Source organism: Pinus tabuliformis, chromosome 9 (assembly GCF_031772625.1).
Source record: "Pinus tabuliformis cultivar Carrire ecotype Pingquan chromosome 9, CPIR1, whole genome shotgun sequence".
Taxonomy (NCBI): domain Eukaryota; kingdom Viridiplantae; phylum Streptophyta; class Pinopsida; order Pinales; family Pinaceae; genus Pinus; species Pinus tabuliformis.
Genome location: NC_142307.1, coordinates 144474905 through 144497226, shown reverse-complemented (window position 1 = coordinate 144497226; position 22322 = coordinate 144474905). Strand labels below are relative to the sequence as shown.

The window sequence follows — 22322 nt, the reverse complement described above, 5'->3', positions numbered from 1 at the left end:
CTACTTGTAAATAGTTCTCAACATTTGTTATTAATTAATTGAAGTTTAGTTTTCACTTTATCTCTGTGTTTATGTTTAAATATGTATTTCATTTAGCTCCTTCGTAAATTCAGATCATAAGATCAACTCCATGTTTAAAAGGGAATAAGGAACTCCTCCCTGGTTGAGAGGGAGTGATGTGGGACACTCTATTCTCCATGTGTCATGCACTAGACTAGGACTAACAATTGTAAGTATATTTAAGGCACTAATAGAGAGAATGGAGGATTGGATAAGCATTTGGGACTGGTACTCCTTGAGGATTGGGAATCCAAGATAGGAAGTAGTCCCGTGGACCAATACTCTTTGAGGATATGATAGGGTATCCAATATAAGTGATGGGCCTGCAAATTAGACACAGATTAAGGCCCATCTAATCTTTCCTAGGCACATAAAGGCTATATTAAAACTCTCCTTCTACACTTAATAAAGATAATTGCATATTAAGTGTCTAATATTATTTATTTTTGCGAAATATTGAGAGAATATGGAATAAATTCTGATGAGATAATATAGGGACTTGCTTACTACTACAGGATGGACCAAGATTGGATAATAAATTAAATATATATCATGAAATTTTTGACAAATTTTGAGGCTCCACTGATTGAGAAAATCTAGGAATGTGTTCCCTGTCATTTAATGAAAATTCCTAGTGTTGGGATTTTGAGGGATTTTGAGGGTAAAGTTGCCTCCTTTCAAGGGAAATGCTTCCTCGTCACTTTTTATAAGTATCAATTCGAATTAGCCTCTAGGGACATGTATTTCTTAGTCTTCTTGTGGAGAAAACTTGCTATTTAGCAGTTCCACTTTCATTTCTAGTAGGGATGTTCTTGGATTGATTCAAATAATGAAGGTTGGTGCCAATTTTAGCTTTTAAAGCTTGGATTCCTTCATAGGACTTTGAGCATCCTTGGGCTTGGCCATCCCAGGAGCCTCAGAGCCCTCTTGTATAATTTATTTATTTCCTTTGAATGTCCTTTTCACTTGCAGTTCTTATTTCTGCATTTATTATTCATGCTTCTTTTGTTGTAGGTCATATTGGTTAAATGATTAAAGTGAGTTGTTTTACAGGTTATTTATAGAGTCACAAGCATGATGCATCCTTAGAACAACTTTGAAAAACCATATTCATCATTGAGCTACTTGGATTAGTTTACTAGTTCACAAATCTAGAATTTTTGGAAGTCCCTTGTAGCAATATAGTAGTAATTTTCTGTTATTTTTTAGAACATGTTAGTTAACTTCATTTGAGTTGAGTCCACTTGGATTAGGTCATAAAAAACTCCCGTAATTGACAAAATTTACCCCATATCATTTTCACTTGATTAGGTTAGGCATTTGATAGGTTAACTAGCTCACTAATTTTTGAATTTCCAGTTTTTAGAGTAGTAATTTTCTGTTATTTTTTAGCACATGTTAACATGGGTATTTTTGAGTGATTCTACTTGGAATGGAGTCCTAGGACATCCTACTATATAAAAAACTTGTCCCATCTCATTTTCATTTGATTTGCTTGGGCATTCGATAAGTTATCTCGAGGAGTAGCAGTCATGTAACAATCCTGTAGCAACCCTGTAGCACATGTAAACTTGACCAGATTTGCTCCAAAAGCCTTGTTTTTGTCTCTTAGGCTTGAATCTTGAACCCTAGGCTTTGAATATGTGGTTGAGTAAGACTGAAGACCTGTTAAGCCTTGCCTCTTCTCCATTACAAATCACCTCTGCAGTTTGGATTAGTGGACAGATTCATGACATGAAGAGCACAATGATGATTTTCATTATTACTTTATAAAGCACCTTGTGAAATCTATTGACAAAATCTATCTTGAATGTAGTGATTGAAGAATGATTTTATGACTAGGTTTTGTTTCATGCATCTTAATCTAGGGTTCCCACTTCCAACATTGTTATTTCTATTACATAGACTAGGTTTCCTTTTGACTTACCATTTACACTCTGCAAATAGGTTAATGTTTACATTTTTGCAAGTAGGATTAGCATTTACATTCGTGCAAAGAAGAATAATCTTTCCTTTTTGCAAAAGTAACTAGGATTTCCTCTCTACAAAAGTAATTAGGTTTCCTTTATGCAAAAGTAAGTAGGTTTCCTTTTCTGCAATTAGGATTAGTTGTGTTTTTCTTTCTACAAACATAGAGTATTATAGTCTTTTGCACCAACTTAGGTAGAAATACACCATCTACCGCACATGCAGTGTTGCAACCTCTTAATTTTTTACGGCATTGTATCAGATCAATGAAAGAAAGACACAGTGCATGTTGCACATACAATGTCAACACCTCTTAAGTTTGTACAAACCCTGAGTTGATAATTCAAGTAGACAACCTTGGGAGTTACAACATTCTTGTTGTGATACTGGGCTCATCACTTTTTGGCGTCGTTATCGGGGAGGTGTCAAAGTATGCATTGTTTTATTCCATAATTGATTCATTTCTTTTATTTTCTACAAAAACACAAAAAATGCATTAGGCATCTTTAATTTAAAAAACAGATAGTTGCATTGCATTAGTGTTTTCATTTAAAAAACAAAAAAAACATAAAACAAAAAAATTCTTCAATACCACACCCCCACTTGATCACGTGGAGCATTAAGAGCCACATCACCGTCCACTTTTGCATGTAGAAGAAGAAGAGGTGGCAAACAAGGTAGAAGAAATGGATGGAGATGATGAAAATGAAGAAGATCCTCTTGGACTTCCCATTCAAGATATTGATGTCAGTGTGCATATGATGAACATCCCTCCATCTTTCCTTCCCAACTTCCATGGTATGAGGTAAGAGGATCCTGAAGCCTTTCTCTTTGAATTTGAAATCCTTTGTGGATCTTATGGTTACTTATTAAACACTCAAAAATTGAGATTGTTTTCGGTAACATTGAAGGATATAACTCTTAAATGGTTCATGAGTTTAGGGACTAATTCAATAAGATCATGGAATGATATGCAAAAGATATTTCTAGAAAAATATAAATATCATGATCTTAAAGAAGAAATCTTTAGAATGACTCAAAAAGAAGATCAGAGCCTTGAGGATCTAATAGAGAGATTCATGTATAATGTTAAGAGTGGAAAATTACATCATTTAGGATTTGACACACTAAAACCATCTTACTTAAAATTATTAGGGATAAGTGGATTGATCTCCTTGATCTCATGAGTAGAGGTGATGTATACCAATTACCATTTGAAGAAATTTGTGAAATATGCAAGCACATCTCAAGAGGAAGGGCAAGGGTAAAGTAAATCAACATCAAGATTGGTAAATCAAGATGAACTTGGAAATTTTCTTGATAACTTTAAAACAAAAATTCTTGGCAATCTAAGTGAACAAGTAGAAATGTTAAGAATAAAAAATGAGCAAAAAGAGGATGATGATATTTGTGTTATCCATGTAGAATCACATGCTACTAATTATTTCCCATCATTACTAAGGTTGAAGGAGGTTTACCAAGAGAACAATGGAGCAAGTCAATCATCAAAGCGACTATGTTATGTAGCTCAAAGAAGACCATGACAGCCTAGTCAACCTGATATGAGGCAAAAACCTAATTCATAATTTCAAGGTTATGCACATCCATCTCAAAGTAATTGGAACACACCCTTTCCTTGGCAACCTTGGCCATCTCAACCCCAAAACCAATCTTGGCAACAAGGTTGGCAAGAACCTTAAGGGAGAAATCCACAATATCCTCAATATTTTCCTCAATATCCTTCATTCCCAACTCCATGTTATCCCTACCATCCACCTCCACCATAACCACAACCTCAACCACATCCATCTCAAATATCCACTCCCACTCAACTGCATGTACAATCATTTCCAAACCCAAACAATCTAGTAACTCAATCCACTTACAATGTTGAGGTATAATGCTTCCAAACAACTCCTCTTGATTTGAATAGTATTCACCTTAGATTGGGAAGTGTATTGCAAAAAAGATATTTTCTTGATGCCATTAAAGGACAACATTCAAAAAAAGAAAATTCAAATGAGGAGACCAAATAATCATGGGCTGCACTTGATGGAGAGCATACATCATAATCAAAGATTGAGAAAGTTCTATCATGTTTACCATTAGATCCTCCATGTGTTCAAGAGAGTAATCAACAAAAAGAAGAAGATTTGAATTTCATGGAAGAATAAGACATATAGGATGATCTAAATCAACAAGTGAACCAAGAGCATTAAAGCTATATTGAGGTTTGGTTCCAAAAAATCAACAAGATGGAGCATCACTTTCTTCTTTGACAGTGCTTGATATCATCAAAGCCAAAGTAGTTGGTCTCTAATTTTATGGTACATGTCAAAGCATATGTTTTGAGGCTACACATGAGTTTATTTGTCATATTGTTATGCACATGGCTCCATTGGAAGTATTCCTATAGTTGAAAGACATTTTTTTTTTTTGAAGTAGGGTAGGATAAAGGAATAAAAGAAAAAAGAGGAAAAAGAGGGAAATAAAATAAAAGAAAAAAATAAAATCTCAGGGGAAAACCTTCTTTGAGGCGCCTGAGATTGGCTCATTGATTGAAAACCTCCACGAGGCAGTCAATGGGTTGGAAAAAAGAGAAAAAAAGAGAAACATAAAATTTCCTAGGTGAAAACCTCCTTTGAGGCACCTAAGCAGACCTACTAGTTGAAAACCTCATTGAGGCAGCTAATAGGCCTAAGAAAAAAAATGAAAAAAAAACTTTGCTCCTTGTATCTCTCTTTACCTAGAAAAAGAAAGTCAAACTTGGACTTTCTCCTCCTTTTCTTAAATGCTCCAACAGGACCAAGGCCATGTCAATCTGTCACCCTCATCCATTTCCAACATCCACCCATCATTCCCAAGTCTTTCCCATTCATTTTCCTCGCTATCCTAAAATGCTACAGGACTGTCAAAATACATAGGGCAAAAATTGTTTTTACCATATTTCGAAACTGTGCATCCATTCGCTGATTTATTTCATGGGGAGATGCATATGGATGATGGTAACATGGTCAAGAAAATTCAACAAATTTCAGTGCACACTTTTTGAGAAATTGGCCTCCATCACCTACAAGCATTTTTATTTTTTCTCGAGATTCATGCATCCATTGGCCAAGATTTTTTATGGAGAGGTGCAGAAGGATGATGATAACATGCTAAAAAATATTCAGTTCAATCTAATCTACTGTTTGAGAGATATGGATAAAACAATTCTATTACAAGAGTGTTGTAAAATTGCTACAGGAGTTACCAAAATTGTTAGAGGATTGTGATCAACATAGAAAAATGGTTAAAATCTTATCTTTTTTCATCTAGGAACAAGATGAGGGATCCAAAATAACCCTATCATCCATCCATAACACCATTTGACACTTTTCCCACCTTCATTCCCATCTTTGTCCATCAAAATCATTGTCCTTCATCCCTTTTTCCACCTCTTTTCATCACCACAGAACTCTCTAACACTCATCAACAACTTCCTTATGAATTATCAATATTTTATCAAGCAACACTTGGAGAAAATTTTGGTCCTAGAAGGGCTTGTGTGACTACTACAAGAAGACACACAATCCTGTAGCAGCCTGCACATACCCTACAGGACCACATTCAAGGCACCAGATCAAGAAATCTATGCATCATGAAGCATCAAAGGACTCCAACGCCATTTTTGGATAGCTATAGGGTTCTCTGCAGATTGCTACAAGATCACTGTTCATTTCCAACAACAACACTTGATCCACCATTATTAAAAAAAAAGAAAAAAAAAAGCCCTGTGTTGACAAGCCTCTATCAGTCAAGTACATGTAGAAAAAAATATTTCCATAATAGAGCCAATGCACAAGGTAGCAAGCATGGGAAGATAACACCTCAAGGAGGTAGCAAATCAACCATTATTCCTAAAGAAACATGCAAAGACAATGATCTCTCAAAAGACGCCCGAGAACAACTTCATCCATGTCCAAGAATGCCATGCAAGCAACATAGGATCAACACACCAGCTTCAGAACCACCATAGGCAGCTTCAACAATCATTTCAACAACCTCAATATCACCTACGAAAACACGCCCAGGGTAAGGCTCATGTATGCAATCCTTTAAACCTTTCCTACGAACTTATTTTAGCTTGAAAAACATTGCAAGTGTATGAAGGAAAAACTTTTATTATAACCAAACTTAGTAGCAGAGAAGCCTCAACCTTATCTAGTAGTTAGCTTCACTTTTCCACCAAGACACCCACATGTGCAGGAGAGGAACAAGACAAAAGTGAAAAGGACTTGAGAAAGTGGGTTGTAATCATTTAGTTGTGATGGAGGACAAGGAGTGTGAAGGGGTAAGTGAGGGCCAACTCAGTTAACAAAAAGAGAACTGAGTTTATTTTGCATGCAATGAAAAAAGAGAAAAAAATTGAAAAAATAATAAGAAAAAAAAAAAAAAGGTGGACCCATTGCCTCTTGGTATGCAAAGATTTGGGTTGTGTGCTATAGGAAGAAAAATAACTGCTACAAGAGCAATAAGGACTGCAACAAGAGCAAAAGGGATTGATACAGGAGCAATAAGAAATGTTATAGGAAGGGGAAACCACATCAAAAAGGAGAGAAGAAGACCTCCAAGAACTCCAGGAGCCTGATCCATGACTTGACCTTGGATCCTACTACAAATTCATTGAGGATGGGAGAATTATACCCACCAAATTTGCAATACCACTCTTCTTTGAGTTGGAAAGGGAAAGAGGCAGAACTCATAGATGGATGCAAATTGCAAAATCCAAGAAGGTAGAATATGTGGGCCTCATGGAGGAAAAAGTGCAACAAATGGGTAAGGAATTAACTGACTTGAGGCTAAAGGAATTAGTCATGAAGGAGCAACTATAGTTAGAAAACAAGAGGCTTAGAAAGCAACTACAGGAAAATGAGGCACAACTTGCTCCCATGGCAAGTTTTTCCATGAAGGCCATCCAATGCAGGCAACCATCCAAATCATCTACCATTTTCCCCAAAGAACAATGAGCTAAGGAAGAGAATTGCACGAAGAATAACATGGCAAGAAGATGAATAGGTTGCTTAGAGGATGAGCAACAATTTCAGTAGGGGGCTATGATGGGCCTCCAAATTAGACACAAATTAAGGCCCATCTAACCTTTCCTAGGCACATAAAGGCTATATTAAATCTCTCCTTCTACACTTAATAATGGTTTTTTAGTTTTAATATGTTCTTAGGAAGGTTTAGAGATAATTGCATATTATGTGCCTAATATTATTTATTTTTGCAGAATATTGGGAGAATATGGTGTAAATTCTAAATGAGATAATATAGGGACTTGATCCCTACTACAAGATGGACCAAGATTAGATAATAAATGAACTAAATATCATGAAATTATTGACAAATTATAGAGCTCCATTGATTGAGAAAATCTAGGAATGTGTTCCCTGTCATTTAATGAAGATTCCTAGTATTGGGAACCATATCCACTTTTTGAGGGATTTGGAGGGGAAAGTCGCCTCCTTTCAAGGATAATGCTTCCTCATCACTTTGTATAAGTATCAATTCGAATTGGACTCTAGGGGCATGTATTTTTTAATCTTCTTGTGGAGAAAACTTGTTATTTAGCAGCTCCACTTTCATTTCTAGCAAGGATGTACTTGGATTGATTCAAATAATGAAGCTTGGTGCCATTTTTAGCTTCTAAAGCTTGGTTTCCTTCATTGGACTCTGAGCATCCTTAGGCTTGGCCATCTCAGGAGCCTTAGATCCCTCTTGTACAATTTCTTTATTTCCTTTGAATGTCTTTGTTACTTGCATCTCTTATTTTTGCATTTACCATTCATGCTTCTTTTGTCTTAGGTCATATTGGTTAAATGATTGAAATGAGTTGTTTTGCAGGTTATTCACAATCACAAGCACGATACCTCATTAGAAAAACTTTGAAAAGTCATATTCATCATTGAGCTACATGCATTGGTTTACTAGTTCACAAATCTAAAAATTTTGGAAGTCCCTTGTAGCAAAATAGTAATAATTTTCTGCTATTTTTAGAATGTGTTAATGAGCTTCATTTGAGTTGATTCCACTTGGATTAAGTCATAAAAACATTCAAGTTAATAACAAAATTTACCCCATAGAATTTGCACTTGATTAGGTTAGGCATTTGATAGGTTAACTAACTCACTAATTCTTGAATTTTCGATTTTTATAGTAGTAATTTTTTGTTATTTTTTAGCACATGTTAACAGGGGCATTTTTGAGTGATTCCACTTGGAATGGAGTCCCAATATATCCTAATTTATAACAAAATGTGTCCCATCTCATTTGCATTTGATATGATTGGGCATTCAACAAGTTATCTCGAGGAGTAATAGTCATGTCGCAATCTTGTGACTCGTGTAGCAGTCCTGTAGCAGTCCTTTAAGAAACTTGTAGCAACCCTGTAGCACGTGTAAACTTAACCTGAATTTCTCCAAAAACTTGGTTTTTTGTCTCTTAGGCTTGAATCATGAACCCTAGACTCTAGATCTTGTGATTGAGTAAGACCAAAGTCCTCTTAAGTCTTGCCTCTTCTCCATTACAAATCACCTCCACAGTTTGGATTAGTGGACATATTCATGACTTGAAGAGCATAACGGTGATTTTCATGATTACTTTATGAAGCACATTGTGAACTTTATTGACAAAATCTATCTTGAATCCAGTGATTGAAGAATGATTTTATGATTAGGTTTTGTTTCACGCATCTTAAACTAGGATTCCCACTTCCAACATTGTTATTTCTATTACATAGACTAGGTTTCCTTTTGACGTACCATTTACACTCTACAGATAGTTTAATGTTTATATTTTTGCAAGTAGGATTAGCATTTACATTTGTGCAAAGTAGAATAGTCTTTCCTTTCTACAAAAGTAACTAGAATTTCCTCTCTGCAAAAGTAATTAGGTTTCCTTTTTGTAAAAGTAAGTAGGTTCCCTTTTTTGCAATTAGGATTAGTTTTGCATTTTATTTCTACAAACATAGAGTACCATAGTCTCTTGCACCAACTTAGGTAGAATTACACCATCTACTGCACATACAGTGTTGCAACCTCTTAAGTTTGTACGACATTGCATCAGACCAATGAAAGAAAGACACATTGCATGCTGCACATATAGTGTCAACACCTCTTACGTTTGTACAAACCCCACGTTGATAATTTAAGTCGATCGCCTCAGAAGTTGCAACATTATTGTTGCAATACTGGGGCTCATCAATAAGAGTAGTTGAAGAACAATAATATTATTTGAGGATCGGGAATCCAAGATAAGAATAGTCTTGTAAGGACATACTTGGTGAACCATCCACATGGGGCATGTGCCTTGAAGAGGTTGTGGTGTTGATATCCATATGTATGTCCCCCAACATTATGATCTAATCTTGTGGAAAGTTAGAGCTTGTCAAAGTCAAGGCTTTGCTATGTTGCAATTTGACAATGTTGGTTATGATGTTGATGCTTGATAATGGCTTATCAATTTAACTCTTCTTATGAGAATTTTTCAATTTGAGAGTATCCTTGTACCGATTATGTAATTATGAATACTCCCCTAGTTAAGAGGGAGCACTAAAAAATGTAACTAGGTTTGGTCTTCATAATTTGTATCATTATGTACTTTATGTAAAAGTAAAAGAAGAAAAAGAAATACTATTTTTCAAGCATGGTCTTCATGCTCAAGTCAAATGGTTATTTAGGTCAAGCGTGTTCTTCATGCTTCTAAGGCTTTTTAGGTCAAAATGATATTTGTCATGAGCCAAATTATTGTACTAGAGTCAAGTCCCATTTGGACTTTGAAAAAAATGAGGAAAAATATTTTTATTTGTGTCAAAAATGTCAATTTTTGTCCCCACAAGACCAAGTCGGCCCTAGAAGGGACCCATTCAACCTCCTGAATGTGTATAAATAGAGGACAATTTGACCTCATTTGGAGCATCTCAAGCAAGTTTCGGTTTCTGTGCCAAGAAGAGCGAAATACAAGTGAAGAAGAATAAGAAGTCAAGGGAGAGAAAGCGGAGATCAAGAAGGAAGAAAATCAAACTTTTTGCCCTAAATTCTATCCTAAATCTATCACACGTGCAAAGTTGTAGGATTGTAGAGGCCGAAGTTGCAAGTCCCAAATTCTATTACAGGGGCTAAAAATTTCAAATTTGACCAGATTTAGAAGGTTTTGACTTGTTGGAAGAGCTTGAGAGGAGGGTTGAATTTGGTCTTGTAGGAGGTCTTGGTATTTGGGTCTTGAATTTCTCACTTTGATATGATTTTATATGAAGAGAAGAATTTGATTGGGTTTTCCCCTTAGAGGGCTTCCCCCCCGACTTATAGCCTACATCTTGTGTTCATTATGTTTTTGTGATCTTCATTGTTTATGGTTTTGGTAATTGTTTGATGAAAAGAACATTATAAAAGTAATAAGAAGCCAACATAACTTCACAAGCAATTATCAGAAATGTGTGTGTATATATGTTTATGCGTTAATGTTTACCTTAGTAAAATATTTAAATGTTCGGAAGAAAAAAGTAATTAAATGTCAAATAATTTAATTACTTCTTAGTAAGAGAAAAATGTGTAACTAATTCAATTTTTAATATAAAAAATTAATTATAAAAAATTATCGAATAATAAATACAATTTAAACAATGAAAAATTACACATAGTCTTATAGAGAGAGACAAAAAACCAAGAGATTTATCAAGCACTAAAAGGGATTAAATCTCTTGACATGTAAATATTTTTTTTCAAGTTTTGCATTCTTAAAAGAGGTTTGCATATAATGAGATTTGATCCCTCTTGGCTCTTGGTAGATTTGTGGTTAAGATGAATCTATACTAGTTTTAATGTACCCAACAATATAATGTTTGGACACACAAACATGTTAATGCTTTATATATTAGTACAACTCCTATCACGAAAGTCTATGTAAAAATAAAAATAAGAAAAATAAAACTTTCTTTGACTTAGGCATTAGTTTTCAAAGACTTCATTAACAAAAGATCCATAGTTTTTGCTTATACTTGAGCCATCACAAGTTGTCAAAATGGGCCTTGGAGAAAGGCTTAAGGGTATATAATTTGATAAAGAGATTATATAAGATAAGTTGTTGAATTTGTTTTGAAATAGAGGGCCTTAGGGAAAGGCTTAAGGATATGTCATTTGATAAAGAGATTATATAAGTTAAGTTATTGAATTTGTTTTGAATTAGAGGTATTTAATTTTATAGTATTTTTTTTTCTTAACCGAGTGTGTATACAAAGTTAGATTTCTCATTGGTTTAAAGATTTTAATAGAATTTTTACTATATAAGTTGATTTAAAATTGGATAAAATTTGAAGGGCATGGTTCTACTATGCATAGATCTTAGATCATGGTAGAATTTTGTCGATGCTTAAAGTTTTTCTCTAATTCTTATTAGATTCAAGTTTGAAAAGAATGTTTGTTTGCTACAAAATTGACTTGCTCCTCTCGACTTATTTATCATTGTTAGCTAGTGTAAACTTTAGCTTAATTTCAATCATAGAAGTAAACCTTTCTATTTTAAAATATTGAGTAGATAACTGGTTAATTGAATACCCTTTTTAAAACATGTAATGTTGGGGCTCAATCTAATATACTCATTAAGAGCTCAACATATCACTTTGGAGGGATTGATCTTAGCGGGAGGGATGATATTCCTTTACAATTGTCCAAGCTAAACCCAATAGACTTCTTTAGAAACATCTTGTCACACCCTTAAACACATCACAAAAATTGAGATTGTTGGTAACTGGTGAGAATTAAACCTTGCCCAAAAATAAAAAATTCTTCACTCCTCACTAATGGATGCAACCATTTATTAAATTTAATGGGCTTTTCTTCCTCTTAATATTATTATTTTTAATCTTAGAGGTGACAGAACCCATTATAACTCAATTGTCAACCAACAATGAAGACAACCACCAAGCTATTTACAAATCTATGTTGACTCCAAATCTATGAAGACAACCACCAATCATTACTATTTACAAATTATTAAAGGAAAATTAACTCCTATAAAAAACTTATTGGATGTCTATAAGGGTAATGCTATTTTCCCTACCAAGAACCTTTGGGTTTTTGACCTTTAATATGAACTCATAACTAACCAAAAACTATTTTAAGTTTCATTACAAAATTAAAAAGTAATTTCAATCAAAATAATATTTAAAAAGAACAAGTTTCACTACAAAATTAAAAAGTAATTTCAATCAAAATAATATTAAAAAAAAACAATATTTAGTAAGTATGAAATCTATATTTAAAAATAAAAACAAAACTTCTTAATAATGTTAACTTCCAAAATATAAAATGATTCTCTAACTATTTCACATTTTGATCGGTCCAATTTTTAATAAAATGTTATTTTCTTGTTAATTTTTTTAAATGTATAAATAATTCAATGCTAAAAAACCAAAAACATTTTAATCGTAAAAACAAACTCAAATATACAAACATTAATTTAATTGGTAACTAATCTAATACAAAATCCTCAATATATTACATAAATTTTCATAAATGTCCAAAAAAAAATAAAAAAAAAAATCGGGTTAATCTAACTTATGGATGAAATGATTTTTTTCAAGATATTTTTTCCGTTACCAAATTTTGTTCGAATTTTTAAAAACTTGAGTTTAAGTTATCTAATCTATAGATTTAGAATGCCTCTTGAAATTTGTTAGAGTGCTAAATTCATTTATACATTCAAAAATGCATTTAAAAAAATAAAAAATGACAATTTTTTTTTTTAATTATTTTACGAATGATAATAAACTCCAATTCATCTATAAATTACACTGGGTTATAGAAAGTCCGCGTGTGATAATAAACTCCAATTCACTGGGTCATAAAATACCTTCTATAAGTTAGACCAGGCCATAAAATACCGGTTAGAAACATAAGCATGAAAGGGTGGTATTAGAAATGTAATTTAATTTTGTTCATTGTGTGTGTAAACTCTATCACAATTGATTCCCTGTAACAATGTTGTCGGCGGCACGTGTGGGCGTTATGGGGCAGCCTATAGACGAACTCCCCGATGAGGAAAATAGGGTTTAAGAGAATCCGGTGGCGAGGCTTAGGGTTTTAGTGATGGTGGCAAGTCGTCGTCGGATTAGGATTGGCATTGAGCAGATATTGTTTAGGATAAATTTCACGTACTGCCTACAATCAAGAACTTGCAGCAAAATATCAATCTGTGCTGCTGCTATCGCAACCTCGACCCAGAATCCGATTTTGTGGAGATTTCCCTCATTTGTCAGTCAGCAGAAGTTAAAGTTGCATACTTTGACAAAAGAAGAAATGGCCGAGGGAAAGACTAAGCAGCAGCTACCCACAGATCCCACCCAGTACACCATACTCAAGGAAGGAGAAGCTGATATTCTTGTTCACGGCAATGATGTCTTTTACAACAAAACACAGGTATTTAAAATTTGAAGTTTTCAAAATTAAATGCTTTCTAATTTCAAAGAAAAATGATTATTAGCTTTGCAGAAGAGGGGACGATCAAACCCCAAATCAGTTGGGGACACTACGAAATAGTTTGAGAGAGGGGAGATATTGGAATCATTTAGATCAATATCTGTTGTATCGAGATTCAAGTAATTGAATCAGGTTTCCCAGCTCAGTGTTTTGATTATTTTATTGCATATTTGAGTGGAAATTTCCTAGGTAATTATTTGGTTTCTTCGTAGAGAGATTACTGCAAATATTCAAATACAAAAGATGGTGCGTAGAACTAGTCAAATTCAGCATCTGAAAGAATGAATTAGATAGAGTTTCAGGCTTTTGTGGGCAGTAGTTATGTGCTATTTTCATCCTCATTGCAGACATTTGAAATGTGTTCTTCATGGGATGCAGGTTGTGAACAGAGACTTGTCAATTGCAGTGCTAAGGACTTTTGTGGGTAAGCGTAAGGAAGAGCATGATGCAATGTGGGCGAAAAAAAAAAACCGAAAAACAGGAACAAGCGGCGGCCATCCTCAGCCTCAGACTGATTTAGCAGATGACGATTGTTACCCTGGACCAGAGACATCTAAGTTGGCTGACGATGGCGAGACGAATGAACCAGCTTCTACGCTAGATACGGTCCAATCAGGAAAAGGCAATGGAGAAGAGGTGGTCTCAGATCAAGGAGCTCAAGCTGACCTTGCGGAGGAAGTAGTTGCAGTTGCAGATGAAGCAGGCAAACCAGCAGTGCGGAGAGTACACGAAGAACTAGAGCCACTTCGCATTCTTGAGGTTATAATTTTTCTTCACATAGAAGCTTCCTTTGACTATTAATGAAATGTTATTTAGAGAGCTTTTACATTAAAAGGGGTGGGCTGTATATGCAGCTTCCATTTTATCAAGAACTAAGCAAAATCGTAGCTTCCATTTTAGCAAGAACTAAGAAGAACTCCAAAATTGGGCTCCAACATCACCCCTTGTCAATAGCCTGAATTGGATGAATATTATGATTAGACCACTATCAGCTAAACAAAAAACTCCTCAGGCAGTCATGCAAGGGAACAGAATGATTCTCGACACTGAAACCAGTTAATCATTTCTCACAAACTGTTGATGGGGTGGATGGGTAAGAACACAATCCCAAGGCTATTTCAAACCAGAATCATGAAACCCTGAACTATGCTCTGCCCCAACTGGGAGTTGATGCTTAGAGAATCTCTGTCAAGAGGCAGTAAACACCAGCCCCTTGTCCATCTGTGCATAGCACCACAGCCCATATCCGGATAGCAGCAGGGAACAGACCCGTCTTGCTGCCCAGTGGCAACAAATAACAGCGGTCAAAATGCCACCATGAGCATGGAAATGCAGCTGGCGCAAACAGCAGCATGGGGCAACAGATATTGTCCAAAGAGTCCAAGAACACAAACTGGCCACCAGAAACATGCTGACGCAGGCGCAAACACGGATGTGAAGCAACATGCATAACCCATGGGAACTCATGCCATCTGAGCAACACAGCCGTCAAGAGATGACAAAGAACAGGTGAGAGGACATGCGTTCCAGTGCAGATCTGAAACTCTTCTGCCATCAAAAGCCTAAGACAGAATAGATGGCGCAAGGCACAAGTCCCTGAACCAAATCCTGTAACAGCAAGATAGGCTATTTTCCAGAGGTACTTTTGCCCCATTCCTCTCCAGTGCAACTACCTCCTTGCTCTGCCTGGCCACTGACAAGTTTCCTGCCACTGTGGGTGAAACCCTAGTAGTATAGGAGGCAGGGGCTGCAGAGGGGAGATGGAGGCTGCAAGTTTCTCTCCTCCCTCCCTTTTCTGAAAAGTTCATCCCACACCTTTTGAGGTTATAATTATTCAGATTCAACTCATGAAATCTTCTTTATTCTACATTCTCCCACATTCTTTCGAATCAACCACCATGATTCATTGATTCAAGAATCAAAAGGGACTCTTGTGGTAACTTTTCAGTGTAGGATTTGAGTGTAATAATCCCACCTAGACAATGACTGTGAGACATGAATACTGTATGAACTTATGAAGCATTAGGCTTACCAAAAGCTTTTCCAATAAGCGATCTGGCTTTGGAGTGTAATTTCTTGAGTTGATGTGTTAGAATCCTCCTTCACCTCCAGTTCAAACATTGCTTAGATGTGCCAGTGTGATTTGTGGGTTAGGGTTGCCTGTGGTTCTTGCCCTTGTGATGTCTTCTAGCAAGCTTAGTAAACTATGATGGCTTGTCCCTTGTTGAGGATTTAGTTCCACATTAATATCACTACTCTCCTTATGATGATTCTGCTTTTAAATTCATGAAATTTCATGGGTTCCCATTGCTGCGCTTCTTGCCCTCGTGATGTCTTCTTGTAAGCTTCATAAACTATGATGGCATATCCCTTGTTGAGGATTTAATTCAACATCGCTATTCTTATGATGATTCTGACATTAATTCATGAAATTTGTGTAGTACTAGCAAAATGAAGTACCAATGAGAAAAGACATTAATGCAATTTGAGGTTCAAGCATACCTATGCATTTATAATAATGGATCCGTGGTGATGCTTCCTCTGGGTATAATCTGGCGAGATTTATGTAGGTAGTAATACCATAGGAATTTGTCTGTAGAAAGATATAAATGTCCAGACGTGTTCTTACATTGAAGTTTGGATCAAAATGAGGAAATGTCCTAAACAGCGGCAGGTACTGGATTTACAGATGTGTATGCTTTTCTCATAATGGATCTGTGGTGATGCTTCCTCTGGGTATAATTTGGCAAGATTTATGTAGGTAGTAATACTATAGGAATTTGTCTGTGGAAAGATATAAATGTCCAGACGTGTCCTTACATTGAAGTTTGGATCAAAATGAGGAAACGTCCTAAGCACAGCGGCAGGTACTGGATTTACAGATGTGTGGTATATATATTTTTTTGGACTATTGTCAAGCATTATTTCACTTCATATTGATTGTTGGAGTTGATAAGCTGATTTTTGGCTTCTGCATGGATACTAGTATATTTATGTTTTTTTGTCTAAAACTAAGTATTGATAATATATTATTTGGGATCCAATTTTGAACTGTTATTCTGATATCCTAGGGTAATTTTTGCCCTTATGGTTCTATGATTGTCTAGGGTTAACAATAATAAAAAATATTATACACAGCAATACTCATTCATTCATCCATTCAACAGTAGCTACCAAAGAAATATCACAAAGATTTCCACAGTAATAAGGATTTTCTAACAGCGACATGATTCTTTAATAAACACAGTAAGTTAGGGCTGATTGCCCACAGAACTATCGATTCATTACTAGATTTATTAATTTGTAACATATGTTCTCTTGGATCATGGATGTATAGAATAAATAGCATTTGCTTGATTCCATTCGAAGCATGGTGACATTTTACACCCATAACCGTAATTTGTGACCTAGACCCGTGGGCCGTAACCCCAATCTGTAACTTGTGTGAGATTTTAGTTCCGTAACGCAGATTCGTGCAATTTTATTTCGAACCTGTAATGTGCTTGTCCTGTAACCTCCTCTGCTGGCTCTCCTTGAACCTCACGTACTTGAACAAATTTTTATGCCTGTAACTTGTTTGCCCAGGGTTTTTAAACTGCCACAGCTGTCACTTGGCCTCGAACCTAACGAATTTGAATGAGTTTTTATGCCCTGTAACCTGCTTGCTCATTATTTTTCTGTGCCGCTTAGCCTCGAACCCGATGAACTTCTATGGGTTTTGTGTGGTTTCCCAAATTTTGAACCTCAAGGTTCAGGTCCAGCAGAGCCTGTGATATAGACAGGAGGAAGGCCTTGAGAGGTGCCATTAAATAAACCCCATGGAATCCCATAGTCAAGGATAGGCATGACTGCCCATTTGCAATAGAGCTGGCCTTTTTTTATTATTAATATGGTCACCTTAAAAAATATCACTTTTACAGACTTCATTTTTGTTTCAATTTAGTCAATTATCATTACAGATGTGACACATCTATCTGAGCTGCATGATGCACCTTGTTACTCTCGGTGCAGAAACACTGTTACCAAATTTAGGCCAAAGCATATTGGTACCAAACCTTTATAAACATCTGATGAACTCTTTAAGGGAAGTTGCCTGATGCTGAAGTGAAAAACCCTTTTTATTGTTATCTAAACACGTATTCTTGAATATTGCACAAATCTGAAGATGCAGATGCTACTTTTCTGGTTTACAAAACACAGTACCAAATCTACCCCAAAGCATATTGCCACCAAACCTTTATAAACAGACAATAAACTTGTTAAGGGAAACTTGCCTGATTCTGAAGCAAAGGGGGTGTGTTGGATGGGCCCTCCAATGTCCTTGAAGTCATATTTCCGAGCATACTCCACCAATCTTCTAGAAGCCTTTGTTGAAGCTTCAGTTTTTTAAATCAGTGGAGTATATGCTTAGTGCTTCAACCTTTGCTTGGATGTCTGGATCTTACCCGAAGTCATCTTTTGTATCTTGATTCATCTTTGTTAGCTTGTTGCACTTTCCATTCAAGTTTCACTTCATTTCCATCCTTATACTTAAATTTTTAACATTACCATGAAATGGCTCAGGATGTTTGAGAGTGGTTCCAACCTCATTGGATTTCATATGGAGAGTAGAATTTTAGATTTCATTCAAAATCCAGCAGCCTTAACAATTTTTCAGGATATTAGGATTGCAAGGATTGCAACGTTTCCATTGGATTTTGTCGTGTATGAGGGTAAGGAACTAGTATTTAATAAAGAACACCAATCCCTCTATGTACTTTGATGTTAGTGGCATTGGTTGCTGAAATCCTCTATCATGACTACTAAAAATGTACCCATCGCTCAAACAAAATCTTGACTTGACATGCTATGTTTTTTTTTATTATCTTATTTTAATGCTTAGAGGGTTATATTGATGACAAATATCCAATGTTGCGAACATTGCGATCAGGATTAAATAGACGAGGATCTGAAATCAAAGAAAATCGTAAAAATTGGGAAAAAATTGGCAAATACCCACAACATAAAATAAATGCATTGACACATAAATATGAAAAGAGAACTGATATATAAGATGTGTATTATCATGTCTAGTGCTACATCACACATAACAACGAATCATGTCCTGAATACTAAGTTCCGAGTCTCAACTCAGCCTCAAAATATCAACAAAATTTATAATAATGTACTTATATCATGAGCCATAATGTCATACACAATGAAATGAACCAAATAACTAATACTACTCGATTTCCTCTGCCCCTCTTGCGAGAAAATGTAACAACTTTCCCTCTAGATGAAGAAGGCGTTGGCGCTGGCACTGGTAGTGGACTCTATCTGTGCTCTAGAAGCTGAAGAACTAGGAGCTATAGGAGGTAGACCACGTCCTCTATTGATGACCATGGTAGGTGGTGTCACCTCGTCCTGTTCCTCCTCCTTTGCAGTTGCTAACCCCTCCACTATCTTCTCCTCTAACCAATCAGGGGCTGACTCCATGACAGGTCTCTCGTCCTCAACCCTCCATGCAACAGTGGTCTTAATCCTATCCAATGAGATGGCCTCCACATCAGATGTCTTCTCAAGTTGCCTCACCCACAATCGAAGATTGTAGTAGACGTAGACCATGTCATTAAGTCATTGGGACTCCAACCTGTACAAGGGTCATAAATTAATAAGTTATAAATAATAAATTAATAATTAAAAAATATTATTTAATGAATTCAAAACATGAAGTGGAATATTTAACCTGTTACGCTTTTTGGTGTGTATTTTTTTCAAATACACTCCAGTTGCGCTCGCATCCGGAGGAGCTACAGTTTGGCTGAGCATTCGAATGGCAAGCCTTTGGAGATTGGGTACTCTGCCACCATAGTTTCTCCACCATGCATTTACAACAAAGAAGATAAACATAAGAAAAAATTGAAATTTGAAAGTTGAAGCAAAGTATGAAGAGACAATTGAATTTGAAACAAACTAAAGCTTACCTAGCATTTTAGTTTTCAATCAATAATAGCCATGTTAAAGCTAAATGTTCCATTTGCTATCCTGTACATCTCCATTTATTTGGAGATTTTTGCACGTTCTGCTAAAGATGACACCATCTTTTGAACATAAGTGAATAATCCATTCATGACCTCAACATCAAATAAGAAGCCACAGGAGTAAGAAAATGTGGGGTTCAGGTAGATCCCTGCAGCATGAATGGGACGATGGAGTGTATTGTTCCATTGCTCATCAATCACTTCCCATATGTGTTGTTGTCTCTGAAACCCCTCATTCTCCTTATCATCATAGTAGTTGCGAATGGATTCTTTGGCCCTATCCATGGCCTTATACAAGTAGTCCATTGTGGGCTTGTCTCCATCAACTAATCGAAGAACCTTTACCAAAGGTTCAGTGATGCTACACACTTTTTGCACTCTCGCCTAGAAGCTTTCCTAGTATGAAACTAGCTTACATATGGCCTCTCCCTTTGGTTTGCGGCTATATGGCAAAGCACGCCACTCCTTTGAAAGAAACATTCACTTCACATCCCACATAGAATTTAGGAGGGTTGAAGAGATATGAAGCTAGTGGCAAATCGTGTAATGACAGGGCGTGCCAACTTCTTGTTGTTGGTGAATGTTCTCATCAAATTAAGCACATATGCATGATTATATATACATTTTGTAATGATTTTTGACTATTCAACAATGTCTTTAACAAAGGAATTTTTCCTATGTTCTCCAACATCGAATCAATGCAGTGTGCAATACGAGGTTTCCAAAATAAGTTAGGATACCTCTCCATAAACATCCTTCTAGCAACAACATAATTTGCAGCATTGTCCGTTATGATTTGGACAGCATGTTGTGGACCCACCTCCTGAATGAACACGTCCAACAAATCACATAATAACCGTGTATCTTTGATTTGTGCAGATGCATCAGTAGATTTCGTAAACATTGTCCCCTTGGGACAATTAATCAAGAAGTTAATAAGGGTTCTACCTTTTTGATCGGTCCAACCATTTGACATCACAGTGCATCCTGTGTTTGCCCACGAGCCCTTAAACTCCGCCAATCTCTTAGTGCATTTAGCTTTTTCATTCTGAAGAATGCGTCCTCTAAAGTCATCATATGAAGGGGCTTTGTACCCTGGGCCAACAATAACAATAACATCAATCGCAGGTTGAAAAATAGATTGTTCTTGGCAATGTTGAAAGGAATATCATTCCAAAGAAGACACCTGCCCAACTTGTTAGCTTCTTCCTTCTCCCTTTTTTTAAGAGCTGACGTGATAGTTGGCTGTGCTTGAAGTTTGGTTCTAGGAACAAAAAATGATGAGGCAGTTATGCGGTGAGTGTAGATGCTGACGCTGAAGAAGAACTAGTTTCACTCTCACGGTGACCTCCTAATCTTGTTACTCCACCCCCTGCCATTTGACTCTTCAAAGTTGCCTTGGTCACTTTGGTTGTCTCTATTTCTTAAGGCCCTGCCTCATGTTCAGGAATTTGTGCAAGGTGGAACGTCAATCTGTATGCCCCCTTGTCATATGATGCTCACATAACTTGCAAGTCAAATTGATTTGTCAAACCCTCCATCAGGTTCACCAAATTCCCACAGAGGGTCCAATTTCCTTGGCATGTTTGTAACTTTGTTGAATCTTGAGTTTTAATGTAAGATTGAAGTTTGAACCTAGGGCACAAGAAGAATTGCAAGTTAAACAAATGAAATTAAAATTTACATACAACATTTTGAATTTTTGACAAAAAAACCCTCAACTCAATGCAACAATAATGGCAAAAAAAACACATTCAAACCCAAGCAAAAATCATGGAAAAAAACTAGGGCACAAGAAGAAATTAAACAAATAAAACTAACAATCAAGATTTTGCATTTTTTACCCAAAAAAACCCTCCACTAAATGCAACAAAAATGACAAAAAAACACACTCAAATTCAAGATGCGCCTTCACATGATACAAGCTCACGGCCAAGGAACTTTAGTTGCTCGACCAAAGAGAGAGATATTTCACCCCACAAAACATTGAAACGAAGTACCCATCTAACCTACCTTCCTTAACTCACCTACCTAGCTGGACCCATATGGAAAATATATGGGTGATAGAAATTTAAGGAAAAACAAGGAAAAAACAAAAAAATGGCCAAATTTGATGCCCATAACTGAAAACCACGCCTTGCTGAAGAAAGTTTGTCCAAACTTGATTTTTTTTTGCTTGGAATGCTAAATTCCTTCACTTTTCTCCTCTCTTGCCCTTGTAGATGAGTTCTCCTCCTCCCTAGCTCCCACCTTTTCCCTCTGTCTACAAAATGAGAGAAAAAGCCTAAATTTGACCTTTAAAATCGCTCTGACGCGTGCCTCGGCGATTTTTTCATATCAACTCGTGATTTTTTTCGAAAAATCACCGATTTTATGGGCAATGAGAAAAAATCGCGATTTTATGGCGATGTTCACAACACTGTGAAGATCCCAATATTGGCAATGATTTTGATGATATGTAGGTATTTGTTGTAGCATGATTTTTTTGGATGCTAGAGACCAATGTTACCAGACTCTGAATCGGCAATAAATCGGCGAGGCAAAAGAGCGAAGAGTTTTAATCGGATTGGGAAAAAATCGACAAAAAATCGTTGAATTCATTAAATAAAAATATACACATATATTGAATTAAAAAAACATTTTTTCATTAATATTGGGTAAAGGCATGTCCAAACAATGCATAATATCAATAGATGTTCAAAATATCATGAATGAATAAGTATCTCATATATGTTATGAGTCCAAACATGATCCAAAG

At 36.0% G+C, this 22322-nt stretch overlaps 1 protein-coding gene across 1 annotated transcript in view; it reads left to right on the top strand.

The window, feature by feature from the left end:
* Positions 1-13004: 13004 nt before the first annotated feature.
* LOC149147520 (tRNA (guanine(26)-N(2))-dimethyltransferase 2-like) overlaps positions 13005-22322 on the top strand; it is a 46326-nt gene continuing 37008 nt past the window's right edge. The window contains exons 1-2 of the mRNA XM_089445779.1: positions 13005-13484; positions 13923-14303. Coding sequence (XP_089301905.1) covers positions 13155-13484; positions 13923-14303 — 711 coding nt within the window. The 5' untranslated portion in view covers positions 13005-13154. The remainder of the gene's footprint in view (positions 13485-13922; positions 14304-22322) is intronic.